The sequence below is a fragment of the Micrasema longulum genome, unplaced genomic scaffold (assembly GCF_059751315.1).
Source record: "Micrasema longulum isolate JH-2025_06_02 unplaced genomic scaffold, ASM5975131v1 h1tg000505l, whole genome shotgun sequence".
NCBI classification, from domain to species: Eukaryota; Metazoa; Arthropoda; class Insecta; order Trichoptera; family Brachycentridae; genus Micrasema; species Micrasema longulum.
Window position 1 is genome coordinate 183,331 of NW_028277702.1, and position 17,457 is coordinate 200,787.

Below are 17,457 nucleotides of genomic sequence, written 5' to 3' on the forward strand. Positions count from 1 at the left end.
CATTTAATAATATTATTTTACTGCTCTATACTCGTATAACATAGAATTTTTTGACTTTGCCTTTATTCAAAATGGGAGTCTGATTTTTACCTTTTCTCTGGTATATGATTATGTTAAATAAATAAAATTTCAAAAGTTTTGAATAAAAAAATAAAAAATATACACAAACATCATTGTATTGAATATACTATGTTTACATGTCATTTTTGTACTGAGATTTTTATTACTTGCAACGATTTTTGTTATTCTAAAAATGGTTTCATGATAATCATTTTATAATGCAATCAGAGTGATTTATTTGAAAATACGATAAATTTGAAGAGATAATTGATATTTCCTTATAATTTTATCTTATTTGAAAGATTTTAATTTTATTTATAATCAATGTTGGTATCGATTATCAATATCAGTTTTAGTTTTGGCGTGTAGCCAAGAAAAATGTTCCGTCCGCAAAAGTTAGCTATTAACATTTTGTTTTTATTTGTTGTAAGTTTAAGTTTGTTTTCAAAATGCGACGGCTGGGAACATTCAAAACAGTTTTTGGAGTTTTCTAAAGTTCTCGAGGGCGGTTTGTTGCGACAAATGTCCAGGAGTTTAACATCCAGAGAAGAAAAAAATATAACACAAGATTGTGTAGACGATTTAGTTAAGTGGTCACAAGACTTGTTTACTAATATTTGGGCATTTCAAAGTAAGTTTCATTATTTCAACCACTAATACTAATACTACCCCAACTATAACGCATTTTCTTTACAGAGGTGGTCAACGAAGAAAAAACGCCACATGCGTCTGTCCTAACGTACACTCCGATCTACTTGTATTTCCACATTTATACTCCTTGTCATGCATATCCTTTGTTTTTATTTTTGTCATTCTCATATTTGTCAGTTTGGTTTGATTTAATCATGCCATGTCTATTTTGGCCGATGTTTCTGTAGTAGTTCCTGAAAAGTTAGATTACCAAAGTAAAAAACCTGAAAAAGGAAATAGTAGTATGCTGGTTTTCATATTTGCTTGGCATATCTATAACCACTTATTTAGTTACGGCTAGGTCTACGTGAAAAAATAATTTCGTTGATAGTTTTAAGATGGTTCTACTTTCTTACTTTAGAAAAACTCGTAAAAACAAACATTTGAAGTTAGTTTCGTCAAAGAATGGGAAAGTTTTATGCCAAATAATATTAGATAAGTATCAAATTATTAGGACTAATTATTTATAAGAAACTTTAAAAAATTCAATAGATTAACGTCAACTATGAGTTATGGTTATAGTCACAATATTTTTTAGGACTGGCGCCTTTTCAAATTATCTCTGATATCCTGTAACTAAAGTACTAATCCACGTTTCCACCATTAAGTGCGAATAAAGAAATGAAGTCTTCATCATCGTTGTTATCAGTCCATCTTGGTCCACTCTGGACACAGGTCTATCCCAGTATCCTCCACTGCTCCCTATTTGTAACGTCCTCATACACTTTCTCCCGACACGTCTCCGAATATCATTTGACAACCTCATTGTTGGGCATTCTTGGGGCCTAGTGTTTCTAGGTCTCCACTTGAAAACACGCTTTGTCAACCTATCCTCAGTCATGCGATCGATTTGGACTCCATATTTCTACTCCAATCGATGAATTATTTTCACCACTTCACAAACTTGAGCTTGGTTGGGTCATTTTTGTCTATTAATGTTATTGCAAGCATAATGCGTTTGGTATTAATTTATTTCGTTTTCCATTTTTAATGAAGTGATTAACCGAAAAACTTTTTAATAACTTTCTAAAGGATATAATTATGGTTTGTTGCTTAACTTCGATAACAGCCAACCGTTTTGATTCTTCTTGTTTACAATATTGTCTTTTTTGTCTGGGATATATAATACGAATGCCTCCCGAGAGCCTCGACCTCACTTGCCTACTTTATAAGATCGCATCTACTGAACGAACGTCTACTACTGACAGATAATACAGATTGTAGAGTTCTTCAGTCTAATTTGGTAAGGCTGTACAACTGGTGCCAGAAAAATGAACTTTACTTAAATGTCGACAAGTGTTGTGTAATATCATTTACAAGAAGTAAAAAACCCATAATATTTGATTACAACAGAAATAATATCAATCTGGGAAGAGTTACACAAATAAAGGATTTGGGGATAGTTTTTGACGAAAAATTGACATTTATTGCTCACATTGATACCATCACTAATAAGGCGATGGAATTTCTTGGATATTTGCAGCGAACTGTAAAGGATTTTAATTCCATCACTACCCTCAAAGTGCTATTTACTGCCTTAGTTAGGAGTAATTTAGAATTCAATTCAACAATTTGGTCACCTTATTACAATGTTCATATTTTAAAGTTAGAAAAAGTACAACGTAAATTCCTTAGATTCATCAATTACAAACTTAATATACCCACTGAAAATATTGATCACGATAATTTATTATTTACATTAAATATGTCAACTCTTTGTAAAAGAAGAATTATAAATGATTTATTAAATTTATATAGAATAGCAAATGGCGTATTGGACGTCCCGGAATTAACTAGTGTTATCAGCTTAAAAGTACCTGTTCGAAATACTCGGCAGCTAACGTTATTTTTTGAATCTCCTGGCAGTCACAATTATTATTACAATTTACCAATACCTAGACTACACCGGCTAGGTAACGAGTATGGTGAAGTTGATATATTTTGTCTGTCTTTATATAAATATAGGTTAAGTATTCAAAAGGTTATAAATTAATTTGTATAAAATTTCTTAATATTGTTCTTTATTTACTTTTTTTTCTCATGTATCTCTAGAATAATGTATAAACTTATACATATGTATACATATGTATGTGTATATGTTTTAATATGTAAATTTATTAAATATTTTTCTATGTACCCTTTACCTATGTTGGTACATTTCCTTATTTTTACTTATTATTGTACCTTTTAGCTTTTCTTATGTTATTTTTAATTTTAACTAAATGTACATACTTATGTTTCATTGCTGCACTTGAATGTAATTTCCAATTTATGTAAAAGCTCGAAAGGCGTGTAAATTAATAAATAAATAATGTCAGAAAACGTCCAATAATCGGCTGCATACAAGTTGCTTTATAATTTGTGCTCCAACTTAGATGATACACGAGTATACATTGTTAATATACTATATACTTTTTTCTAAAAATAACAATCTTTTTGTTCTTCTCGCCTCTTTGGCTATACCTACGCAGAATTTAATGCAAAACGATCGCTCCGTTGAGACGTGAAAGAAATACAAACAAACAAACAAATACACTATCGCATTTACATTCTATATTTGTGTTGAAGTAGGGATTTGCCAAAAAAAGTATTTTTTATTTATTTTACTATTTATTATTTAAGTGTATTATCAAATGTGTCTATGTGTTTATTAAATATTTGTTTTTATACTGTTATTCAATCTAAAGCATATATTTTATATTTTTAAAACAGTGCTAGATTCTGGAGGAACTATTCCGAATGGTTTACTGAAAGGAAATGTTTACGGCTTTGGACATTTCAGCGAGTGTCTGGAAATCAGCCATAAACGAAAAGACGCATTAAGGACCATTAAAGGCCAATATTGCACAGCCACATTCCCCGGTTTGCCTACAGGACGGACTACAGAGATGAATATTGTAAAAGCTAATATGAACGCTCTGAACTTGGGAATTGCTCCAGGATTTCAGCGGTAAATGATCATTTTATTATATTATTTTAAATGATGTAAAATATATGTACCGTGTTCAGAAAATAACGGCAATTTTTAAATTTCACGGATTCGGAAAGTCCTATTGCCAAATAAAAACAAATATATGCTGGTATATCTGCCACTGAAGTATGCTAAAATTTTCCGCCGAATCCATTGTTAACTTGGTCTGTACCTCCACTGGGACGATTGAGCCTTAGTTTCGACGTCATATCCATAAATCCATGTTTTTTCACCTGTTATAACACGTTTCAGTAATTCTGCATCGTCATTGACTTCAATGGTCTTACAATGGCGGACTTATCTCTACTTAATTTAGTTTTTCATAATTTTTACCAAAGAGTAGCCATCATAATAAACGCATGTAATTATTTTTGTTTATTTAATATTTCACAATTCATGTATTATTTTTTAAACATTAATTACAATCTCTCACTAGGATGTCCAGTGCCAAGAGAGGCATTTTACATAATTTTGAAACATGCCTTATTAAATAAACGTAATAAAACCATAATTTCAAACAGACATTTATCACATTAAAATGATATAAAACTGAGGAACAAAAACACCATAAACAAAAATACTTTATAACCTATTTGGCCTAATAAACTCATCAATATGTGTGCAATGCACCTCCATTATCTATTTCTTATCAATTTTAAAATGATGGTTTTATATAAATCCTTTATTATCATTTTTCAGGTCTTACCTAAGTGAAAGAAAACAGTTGATTCAAATTAATAATTCCTTGTCTTCCTTAATCACAGTTACTTCTGGAGTACCTCAAGGAGACCACCATGCTCCATTATTATTTAATATTTTTATAAATGATATTATCAATGTTTTTCAAAATACAAAACTCAAGTTTTCTGCTGATGACGACAAGATACTTAAACTTATTGAATTTTCCAATGATTGTCTTCTTTTTCAGCACGATATTAATTGTTTTAATGAATGGTGCGACATCAATTGTTTTTTACTTAACATTGACAAATATAAAATAATATATTTCTCGCGACGAAAAAAACCTATACAATTCAACTACAAACTAAAAAATACTTTCAATAGTTTTGTCAATAAAGGATCTTGGCATTACTTTAGATAATAAACTCTCCTTTCGTGAACACATTGATAATATTGTAAACAAATCTCTTAAACTTCTCGGTTTTATCAATAGAATGACGACGAACTTCAAAAATATTAATTCAACCAAAACTCTTTATTGCTCACCAGTTCGACCTCAACTAGAATATGATTCTCCTATTAAGTCTTATTCTACATGACTTATCAAGTCTGTTTGACACCGTTTTCTAAGAAAAGTGGCATGGTTGCTCGGATAACAAAAGGATAATTATTTCTATTTTGAAATAGATCAATCTCTTAATATGTCTTCTTTGGAGAGACATAGAACTGAGATGGATCTTATATGCATTTTCAAAATACTTAATGCTATAAGTGATGTTCCATCTCTGTTGCAATCAATTTTTTTTCATGTTCTCAACCATGTCAACAGAAGTCAAAATCTGCTGATTATTAAATCTTCTAAGAGCAACTTTTGTTTTTATGCCCCAATGTCCAGAATGTGTAGATTAGTCAATTCATCACACGACTTGGAATTCTTTGGGATAGTTCTTCCGGCTTTTCGTAGATAAACAGTGTGGAATGAAGTTTGGTTGGCATGGTGTAGCTCAAAGTCTTTTGTCTTTTGTCTTTTGTTTTTATGAATACATTGTGTATAATAATTGTTTTGCCCTTGTTTGTCTATGCTACATAGTTTTATGTCATTTTTTTCAGATTCTTGTATTTATGTTTCTTCATGGAACTGTTGTTATTGGCTAAGGCCGTATGTATAATAAATAAATAAATATAGTTAATTAAATAAAGATAGCTAATTATTGCCCTTTAGGTCAATGGAAGTAGGTTGTACACGAACGTTGTGTTTATTATCAATTGCTTTTGCAGCATCAAGGATGAGTGTCTAGTAACTCTAATAATTGTGTTTTGTGCCATGGTAGGTAGTGAACATTTTTTGTATTCATTAAAAAGTCAAATTTAGGGGGTAAAATCTAGTATTTTGTCTACAAACATTTGAACTGGTTAGAAAAAAAGTTTAAAAAATGTAAAACTATCTTCAGGCGTGCCTAGTATGTGAAATAATTCAATCAGATGAATCTCTTCACAACAATAAAGGTTGCAGCTCTTTAATTTTACTTAAATAAGCAGATAGAAGAATTGAAGACAAACGGATGTTTAAACATAGACAAAATGGTCATGGTAAAAAATGTTACACAGTGTGTAAAATGGCCACTTGAACTAGCCAATGACAGGTCATAAGCCCTGTAAATGCCTAGATTTCCATATTCCCTTCTCTAAAATGTTTTCCATCCCTGTTGTAATTTGCTAATTTAATTAAGTGCTTTCAATATTTATGTTTTTTTTATAAATTTATTTTTTATGTTTCTGATACTATATTTGTGGTAAAATATCCTGTGTCTGTGTCAATTAATTGCTAGTCCCATCTCAACACAGGACTTTTAGTGCCATGGAGTTAGAATTTATGTCTCAAATAATGAGGCGGCCTCCGTGGTGTAGTGTTAAGACGCTTGACTCACGCTCGGAAGGTTCCGGGTTCGATTCCCGGTGAGAACACAAAAATCAAATTGAATTTTTCTCAAGCCTGGGTGTTCTGCGATATAATTCACCACTGTAATTGGGCCTACTGGCCTGTAGTGGAGCAAAAATAAATGAAATGAAATGAAAATGAAAACAATAAACTTATGTATGTAAATAAATAAATAAATGAATAAAAAATAAGTGTATATTGTATTTATAAACTCTCATATTAGTTATGTCAGGGATCTAATCTTAGGTTCAAACTTTCTATTTTTATTACTATGCCAAAATCTTTTTTTTTACAGAAGTAACGCTGCATCAAGCCTTGGTCAACCATTTACAATGGGAATGTGTCTACCTTCGTCCTGTAAGCCTAAAGATATAGAAACAGCTTTGAATCCTGTATTGAACGGACTAAACATAAAAATAGTAGTACCTTCCGATATGTGTAGGACTAATGAACTAATACCTCTGGATGGATTAGAGATTTCTGGAGTGTGAGTAAATAAAAATATCTTAAACAGACTCGTTTAGTAATAAATACTATGCATAAATAATTTTTACTATGGTGGCATATTGAAGACTGACATTTTTGTAAAAAAATCGATATCGATAAATAATTCAAAATACTGTAAAAGCAGAAAAAAAATATTTAAGTAAAATGAATAAATAGTGCAGAGCCAATTCTACCAAATAAAACAAAAGTACATTTAATTTGAAAATTTTATTTTTGTATACTTTTACGATTTTGTATTATTTTTTTTTTATACAGAATAATGTTCCCTCACTGGGGTGTCCCGTACAGAGGGAAATATTTTACAATGAGTATATTGCCTTTTATTAGTTATTTAACATAGTTGACATAATAAGAAAATAAAAAAGTAATCAATCAAATTAACCTAATTATAATAAACAAGCAGAAAAAAAAATCATTACCAGGAAACAATTTTTTACCAATTTGGCTTGATTCACTCATCGATCCGTGCGCAACCCACCTCCACTATCCATTTCTTTATGAAAATTTTGTATTAAGAGCACTGACTAATTGTCCTCATGGACAATGGAAGTTAATTTTAGTTTAGACACTTTTAGAAATCATCCTCAATCCTCAATCCTCTTCGACCGAAAGTTATTTGAATTTTAAGTTGATTTTGCAGCATCAGGGTGGAGTATCTAGTATCTCTTGTATTTGTGTAATCAGTTATGAAAGGTAGAGAATAATGTTTGTGTGCGTACAGTAACACAGTTTTACATGAAGTTGTTTTACAGATGTAACATTAAGATTTACGAATACCAATTTAGATATAACTTACGCAATATGTACAGTAAAAAGTATATATTTTTTTTACCTTTATGTAACTAATGATTGATATACGCTGAAGTTAGTTACCAATGCAGTGTCCTATGCACCATCAGGTGCAGACAGAGATATCCAATAAAACACACACTCACCCACTATCTCACACACTTACACTCACACAAACACACTTGTATGTGTTGTACGTGTATTTGATGTATTTCTGTGGATATCTGTTATTGGTTTATTCTCTGTATATTTTGTTTGTTATATTTTTTTACACGTAACACCCCAATAAATAAAATAAATTGTATTCATATTATTAATTTATAGTTAAAAATAAATAATTATTTATCAATATGTAATGTAGCATATCTCATAATATGGAAACTTTACTGATCCATAAAATTTATTTTTATTTTTATACCGCTAATATTTTTTAATTATTGGAAAACATTTTTTTTTAGCATATAGGAAAAAAATGTAACATTGTTTACTATTAAATCTGATTTACTGTCTTTTAGCACCTGGTGCTCATCTAATTATCTACATCTCACCTTAAGTAAGTGCAAGGTTATGAGATTTTTTCGTCTGGAAAATCCAATCATAAATGACTACTCACTGAACGATGTAATATTATCATTTGTGTCTAGCAAACGAGATTTAGGCATTACACTTGACACTAAACTTTATTTTACAATTCGTGCTAAACATGTTATGTTATCAATAAATCCTCAAAACTTCTTGAATTTATTAATAGAAGCAAAACTGATTAAAAAAATATCAATACCCTTAATACTCTCTTCTGTTCCCTGGTTCGCCCGCATCTAAAGTATTCCTCTATCTGGTCTCTATATTATGATGTTCACATCAAGAATCAGTTCAACATCGATTTTTATGAAAGTAGACTGGAAGTTGGGCTTATCTAGAGACCAATATACGTATAATGACATAGAAACTACCGTAAATATATCTTCTCTTCAAGACCGTCGAAATAAATCCGACCTTCTAGTCCTATTTTAAATTCTCAACTCACTCTTCGATGCTCCTGAACTGCTAAGCTCAATAAAATTAAATATCCCAACTAGAAACCTCAGACAAAACTTACTCTTTCATACCGATAACCATAGAACTAACTATGGATTTCGTTCCCCTATGCCCAGAATTCTTAGGTCTGCCAACAAACATATCAGTCTTGCTTTTATTGATAACAAGTTGTCTTCTTTCGAGAAATCAGTGAATTAAATGCAATCATAAACACCCCTCTCCCGCTTCCAATCCCACCAAGTCTACTAAATACCATTGTGTCTTTCTACAATCCTTTATAATAATTTTCTTTATAAAAATATGCCCTTTAAAATGCCCATTGGGCGTGTATATAAATAAATAAATAAAATTGAATTCAATTATTAGAAATAAAATCGCACATACCTGTGCGTGTGTATACTAATTTAATCAGTATTACTTGCTAGACTGTATTTAAATTAAAATTTAATTTTATTTCTTGGTTCACAAACAATACGACATTGGTATAATAATCACAATTCGTTTTGTTAAGATATTGTTCATTAATTACATGCGAACAAAACACCTACAAATAATTAAAAAAATTAAGTATAATTATTTTTTTAATGTACAAGCCTAACTTAATTCTATCAAGATTGTGAAGTTATCCACTTATTGCAATAATTTATACAGACTGCCTTTTACAATTTTACCGAAATAACATGAGAAGGAGCTATTTAATTTTATGAATTGCGATACAGATCTCTTATAATAATAATAATATTTTTTTTATTATTTTTTTTTATTAAAATTTTTTATAAATTAAGCCTTACGGGTTACATACATTTCGCAAAATATTTTTACTTTTAAAATTCACATTCTACTGTTAATAATAATATTTTTAACATCTTTTGTAAAGGTTGTCTGAGTCTTTTGTTAAGTTTTGTCTGATAATTTATTGTATAATTTCAGTCTCTGGTTTATTAGTCTCGATTGTCCTTTTCTCGTTTTAAAAGGTTGTATATAATATTTTTCTGATATTCTCGTATTGTGTTCATGTTTACTACAGTTTTTTTCAAGTTTCAAGTCTTTGCCTACAATAACATCAGTGGCTAATTTATAAATAAATTTTAAGGATTTTAGTTAAAAGAGTTCAGCAAAATTTAATTGTTTAGTTTGTTTAAAAAGTTCTGTAGTTGTTGTTACATAGGGTAGGTCATATACTAACTTTAATAGTTTATTTTTCTGTCTTTGTAGTCTGTTTATGTCATTTTGATTTCCTGTTCCCCGTAGTAGTTGCATATAACATATTTTAGTTTTTACATAGGTTTCATACATTAAAAAACAAAATTTTATTGGAACAAAGTTTTGGATTAAAAAAATAATCGATAAAATCGCCACTTTGCTGTTTAAATTGTTGATATAAATTGTCCATGTCAATTAAATTAAATGTAAAGTTAAAGATATCAATACTAGTATTACTTAATACATATTTATATAATCTTAACATACGTAATAATGCGTAAATGTACCGTATGTTAAATCAACATATTGAAATAAAACAAAAAATAAATATTCCAAAACTGGTAAGGTACAGCGATTTTTTTATGGTACAGGATAGAAGATATCATTCTGTTAGGATAACCGAGTTAAGAAATCAAATACATTATTTATGAAAGTGCGATCCCTTTCAAGCGTTTATATTTCATAACGCTCATATAAAAAGTCTTGGTAGTAAAAAACTTCCATTATCTACAATTTTCTTACCGTGTCCTGTAATAAAATTTATGGTACGAAAATAACAGTAAAGCTATTTTTATGATCTATCGCCCGTTTAGTTGTCATTGCGTAAAAATTGTGCATTTAATCAGATATTTTGAATGTAATATTCTAAGTTGAAAGCATTATACCTACTACAATTGCGTTTTCCACAACATAGATATAACGTTGAAATAATAGAATTATAATATACCAGAAAGTAGAAGGTAAAATAGAACGAAGTTTGTATACCTCGTATTGTGTCCGTGTTTTAAAGTATTACGTATTATTAGAAGGCATAATTTTACGTAGAAATAAAAGAAAATGTCACAAAAATGTATGTGATTTAAAATGCTGGTATGTCTTTTCAAAAACAAAAAAATAAAATTTGGCTTCGGCCACATTCATGTTTAGCTTATTATTTTCAATTTATTACACAACATTTTAGTTCAATACTTAGTCTTTATTGAGATCCCAGATACCAAAATTGAGTCTAAACGGCGTAACCTGCCGGTCTCAAAGTAGTTATGTTTTAGTTGAATAAAACTTTTAAGTATATTTTTTAACAGAAATACCTTTAAAAAGATTTTTAAATCTAATTTATGATTTTTTATTATTGCGCGATTAAAATAAACATTCGTTTTAAAATGGCAAAATCGTATGATTTCCTCATGATTGCCTTAAGGTCGAAATCCTGAAATAGAAAATCGAGTGGTGAAATATGCACCTCGTAGTTCAGTGGTTGTTATTTCTTATGCTTGAGGTTCCGGACTCGATTCCCGGAAAGGTTGACTTGAGATATTTATTTTTAAATATGGTTTTTCAGTAAAGTATTTCGTTGTTCCTAGACTGGCACTTAAAGTGTAAGACTGATCCCTTTACCTTCAGGTAACCGATGTGGCAGTGCCCTATGCCTCACTAGATGCAGATATAGATTTAATGACAATAAATAGATAATTTTATTTTCATATTCATGTCTCGACTAGCTTGAAAAGAAATCGCTTTGCCTAAAATCACAAAATAAAATCGATACTCCTATATAAAAGTATAATATAGATATGGAAGTATTTATACTAAAGTGATGAATACCATTTTATAGAAGGAAGTGTTGACCCTTCCAAAAAATGTTTTTCATCTCTATTGTTATATATGAATATTGATAACTTCCATAGGGGTTGAATCCAGTTCTTGTCTTAATAAATTTGGACATACTCGAAACATAAAAAAAAACGTCCTTGGTGATTTGTGATATTATGAATAGCGAAACTTATTTTTTAATTTGCATTATGTTTTTGTTCATTTTTTAGGGTATTTTTCAGTTTTTTTGGACTAATACTTATATTGAGCACTACCTACGACCTGTGGATGACATACTTTCGTAAAGGTATTGAAAATTTTAATTTAAAAAAACTCTTTTTTATATGTACTAACAAACATATATCTCAACTTAATGTAGAGTTGAAAGTGCATTTTTTAAAATGCTTATGCCATGAAATATCGAAAGATTTAATTTTTTCGTTTGAACACCTTTGATTAAAGGCAGCCCTTATGTTTCCACTTCGTGCCACTCACTCCAGTCGTGAGTTTAATGTATCTATTAAAATTTTAAAAAAAATAAAAAAATCTGTTAATGAATAAATTGACTCTTAGGTTTCAGGCGCAAAAAGTTAAGGAGTAGTTTTGTCCGTTTGTATCTAAATATAAAAATGAGTACCAAAAGTAAATATAGCTGCCTAAGATGTTCGCGATATTTGCCCGGTATACAGTAAAGACGCTTTGAATTGTTGATTTATTTGTTGTAAAATAATAAAGTAAAAGCATTATTGAACAACTTGTAGGAACACCAGTTGTATTAGTTATTTTTCAAATGAAGAGAAAAATATGAAACTATCAAAAAAATTAAAAAAATTAATAATTTTATAACAAATTTGTCAATAATTCGTTGCATCTTTACCGTGTACTAGCAAATATCATGAACAGCTTTGTTAGTTTTATTCCCTCAATTGAACGTGAACAGAACAAGGTGGCGAAATCGCTCACTTTCGTCTACTTAACATTCCATTTTGAAGGTTTGTAATTTTAAAAAAAAACATGTAACCTAAAAATAAAATATCTTGTAGAGCAAAAAAATTTTCGATTGACATTAACAATTTTTTTTTGGTGCTCATTTTTAAGTTAGTAAAAAATGAACAAAATTTTAGTTTATATTGAATACGTGGCTTGAATATGACGCTAAATTTGTGACCATATGCGACGGCTGCTTGCGTCGTCGTCTTCAAAAATCGAGTTTAATTATTTAAAAAAAAAAAAAAAAAAATTACGGACAAAGCAAATTTTTAACAAATATTAAAACGAATCAACCGTGAACATAAAACTAGAAACAAAAAATAAGTTAAAAAGAAAATATAAATCAATATAATGGATGAACATTTTAGGGTCCAGCTAGATTGTAGATGTTAGGAATTTTTTGAATAATTTTAATTACTTTTAAATTTATCAAATAAGTATTTCACGTATGTGAGTGGTAGTCTTTTGATCTATGACACTCACACGTGAAATGATTTCACTTAAAATAAAGAGCAACGACCGATGAAGCAAGTCATCATTTTATATTGAATATCATACAACAAATTCTGCAAGACCAACAGTATTATTATACATTCGTCCACATAAATGCAACGTCCCGGAGTGTATTGAATTCTTTTCCACCATGGAGACATGAGTAACAAAAGAATGTGGCCTGTAAAGAGACCACAGGGTGTGGTAACGTTAGCAGCTCAATCAGTAAGTCCAAGCAAGTCAGCTCAATGCAGTCACTCAGCTCCAGTACGAACTCCCAGTGCAGTCATCATTGCCGTTACGCTCACGCTTCACAACAAAGTGTAGTAACTTATTTAACATGCTGGTTAGAATGAAACATCAATCTCGTTTCGTCTGTCAATCTCCAACTAGGGTACGAGCTCCAACCCTCGACAACCTTAATCCTACTCGGATAACTCCATGTTTGTAGACTTTAAAAATAGCTTCCTTTCTTAAAAATGTTATTTTACAAAATATCGCTCATTTTTCAAAATCAAATTTTCGAGAAACGGCTATAGACACAAGGGTAAAACGATTAAAATCTCAAATAAACAGCATTTTTTTCAAATATATAATTTAACCCTCCCTCCCCGGTGATGTGTTGCTAGTACACATTGCGTCTAATAACTATAATATCTTTATAAATATAATAAATATTTGTTTTAGATTTTCAGTATACCTCCATTACACATTTACGTATCTACTGAAATAATTTGTTATTAAATAATAAGTACTTATTAGGCACAAAAAAAGCATTTTATTGGAAATCGGGGATAAATTGCAAATTTCATCAAAAGTTTACCAAGAACACTTGTCGTTATACGTCCATTACATGTTCAGTACTAGCTACTTAGTAGCTCTCGGGAAGTTGGCGCGGGTGCATGTTTCGCCCGAGTCGTTAGCGATACCCAATGGTTTTTTCATGTTTTCAGCAGTTAGATTTGAAATATTTTCATCTTAGAATTAAATTATATATTTATTTTATTTATTTATTGAATTATAGTTAATTAACGCCATTCCCTATAAATATATTCCATTTATCCCCTTTTAAATCTCTTATTTTTTTAATGTGTAGTGACTACACAGCACCGTAACGCGCGGGTGTTTTTAGGACAGTAAGGCAAAGGTAAACTGTCTCATAACCCTAAATGAAAGTGTAGGAGATTTATCTTATTCGTCAATTTAGATAACTAAAATCTGTTTTACGAAAATTGTAAATTTTTACACTAGTACTGGTTCTACGTAACTAACACAACGTACCTAGGTAGTTATCTGGAAATGATCTAAAAAAATATTCTAATTTAAGAATTGAAAAACCGTGTCGACTGTACCGAATAATATCGGTAAATTTATATCGTGATTTAAGACCAGGGGTGTAGATATATTTTCAGTAACGCAAGTCTCGGCATTTTTCCATCAACATTATTTCTGCCCTAAATTCTCAGACAATGCAATGTGAAGCATTTTGCACCTCACTGCACTGGCTCGAAATGCGCTTACTTTTATTCAAAGTGCATATCTCTACATTGTTCAAATATGCAATCACTTTCGTTGAAATGCATATTTCATTGTTTGAATATGCAATCACTAAATGGATTTGCTATAATAACACGCTCTTTAAGTTTTCGATCGGATCAAATAATGCATCATTCCTACTGACATCTACATTGAGTAGCAAAAAACAATATTGCAAAAGGTTGTAATTACTAAAAATAGCTTAAATATACATTTGATTATATTTTCTTCGCGTAAGTAGAAAAACAGAGCCGTAAGAATATATTTAAAAAGCTCAATAACCACATTCTGGGCAAGTGCGAGTGAGAAGTGTAACCTAACTCATCAATACTTTTTATTATAATACGCTCAAGGGGCGCCCCCCGGCCGTTTAGAAAAAATAAAGTACAAAAATAGAAGGTTATACTTAAAAGACAAACGGAACGCATATTTCTTAAATATGTGCAGAAACCCAAAAAGCACTTTGTCATGTAAATAAACAAAAAATAACAATTGAAATTTAACATATTAGTTAAATGCAAACCAGATTCCTATAATACCTACTCGTAATAAAAAAAAATATGGAAGGAGAAAAAAACGTTTAATTTCAAAACAAAAAGGAAATTATTAATAATGAAAATGACATGGTAATAAAACCTATAGTAAAACGGTTTTTAACAGAGACAAAGAACATTTTTTGAAGTAAATTATTGTCATTGGTTGTTTTTAGATATAACAACAATCATTTATTTATTTATCAATATACTCGGCACGTAGTGCCATTTACTTAACAAAAAATACATATCATGTAGAAATAAACACTTCAAATAATATACAATAGATGAACGAGGAAAAAAAGCATAAAAAGTTTATATGTACACATTATATCACAAAGGTTTCAATCAACGAACATGCTAACATATTGTGTAAAAAATAAAAAGTCATTATGAGGAATAAAAAAAATCATTGAAAGGAATATAAAAATGAAAAAGTACGAAAAATGCTTTTTTATTATTAGTTTTTAAGATGTTTAAAAAAAAGATAGGTAGGTATATCTTTAATCATAATTACACTGAACAAAATAAATACAAAACTACAAAATCTAAGTTTAACAGAAAAAATATATTTTTTTTAAAGTTAAAAATAAGAATCCAAAAAACATAAAATACGTGTTCACAAAAATATACAAAAACTAGAAAAAAAGTAAAGAGAAGGCAATTAAAATTTTTAAATTATAATATGGGTACATAACTATAGCTTGACAAATGTAAGTTACAGTTCATCATCTTTGAAATAATTCAAAAGAGTTGATTTATACAAACGATACTTTATGTTAAATATATAAGTAACATCAGAATAGTTATTGCCGAGTACATGAAATCGATTCATAATACTCGTAGCATTATTCGAGTATACCGTTCGCGAATTGTTGCAACTAAACGGAGGTACTTGACGAGTCATTCGTCCAGGTACCTTGAAGTAAATGAGCGCTAATAGATTTTGGCAGTCCCATGTAAAGTTGACAATCTTAAATAAATTAAATCTAATAAGATATAATAAATCTATAATTTTTCTTCTCTCAGTTAGTTTTAACAAGTTTAAAGTATTTAATACGAAATCATAGTTAATTTCACATCTGATTCCGAGTTTAAAATTAACATATCTTGAAAAAATATTTTGAACTCTTTCTAGACTATATTGGTGTGGACTATAATACGGAGTCCATATAGTCGAGTTGTATTCTAACTGGCTCCAAACTAAAGCTGTATACATAAATTTCAAAGTATTAATATTTTCAAAGTTCTTTGTCACTCGCAAAATAAATCCTTATATTTTAAAGGATTTATTGACTAAACTGTGACTGATGAAAGACAACTTTTGATCAAAAATGACACCTAGATCTCTCACTTCAGAAACAGAAACTAATTTGTTGTTTCTTATCGAATAATCAAATGTCATCATTATCTTTTCCCTATTCATATCCACTGGTGCATAAATAACTACATTACTGAATTGGTGCTACAATCGGAGAAAATACTGAATTTTGTTTACGCTTAATGTTTCAGTCAAGGAAAAATAAAGTATTACAGTGCAAGCCTTGAAAACATTTTTCCAGGTGCACTTTGCCAGGAATCGAACCAAAACATGGTTAGCAAATAAACAAAACACCACGATGCGAATCTCTTTCCACTCGATTAAAAAAAAATAATTTAGTGTAGCTCTTGAAGGAATCGAAAACACTCATCAACTTCTGATTATATTTAACATACGAAACTGTATTCTGCAAGTGCCTGGATACACAATTACATTAGGATTTTTGGCAAATAATAACGTTTAGTGGCGTTCACTTTCTGACTGTTTAAATATCGATGTAAGTGCCAAATACAACCTGATTATAAAACTATCATATGAAATGACATAATACGTTTTTTTGCAGGTAGAAGAAAATCCCCACTGTTAATATCATTTTCCGTATACACCAACTCCTCAAGGTTGACCACCTTAAGTAGGAAGCCTGGACCACTGGCTTGCCTTAATGGGATAAGAGTATTGTCCATGTTTTGGATTATACTAGGACACAGATACACTGTCGGGATCTCGTTCCCCGTCAAGAATTTAATAGATGCTCTTAACGTAAGTTTAATATATTAGTATGTAATAAAGGACCTTTAAAGACACCTGGGCTAGTATTCCAAACGAAATTATAGCGCGGTATAGCGCGTTTTTACGTACTAAATACGGATTATAGCGCGCTGTAAACGCGTTCGGAATACCAGCCCTGAAGAATACAACGTTTCTTAAATGAATACTCACTTAAAACACGGTGAACAAATGATTACCATTCCTTTTGACAGCGTATGTATGTAAATGTGCTATTTTTTCTGCGCATGTGTCACTCTTTTTTAGAGAGATTTAATTTTGTAATGAAATAACTCGAAAGCTAAAATTTGGCATCTTTGTAGCTCAATTCAGTAGTGAGATGGCAGAAGGG

General features: G+C 30.1%; 1 protein-coding gene across 1 annotated transcript in view; it reads left to right on the forward strand.

Annotated features, from left to right (window-relative positions):
• Nucleotides 1–910: 910 nt before the first annotated feature.
• LOC148281006 (nose resistant to fluoxetine protein 6-like) overlaps nt 911–17,457 on the forward strand; it is a 28,336-nt gene continuing 11,789 nt past the window's right edge. Inside the window, exons 1-5 of the mRNA XM_088227459.1 lie at nt 911–965; nt 3,463–3,700; nt 6,637–6,828; nt 11,699–11,775; nt 16,903–17,099. Coding sequence (XP_088083585.1) covers nt 911–965; nt 3,463–3,700; nt 6,637–6,828; nt 11,699–11,775; nt 16,903–17,099 — 759 coding nt within the window. The remainder of the gene's footprint in view (nt 966–3,462; nt 3,701–6,636; nt 6,829–11,698; nt 11,776–16,902; nt 17,100–17,457) is intronic.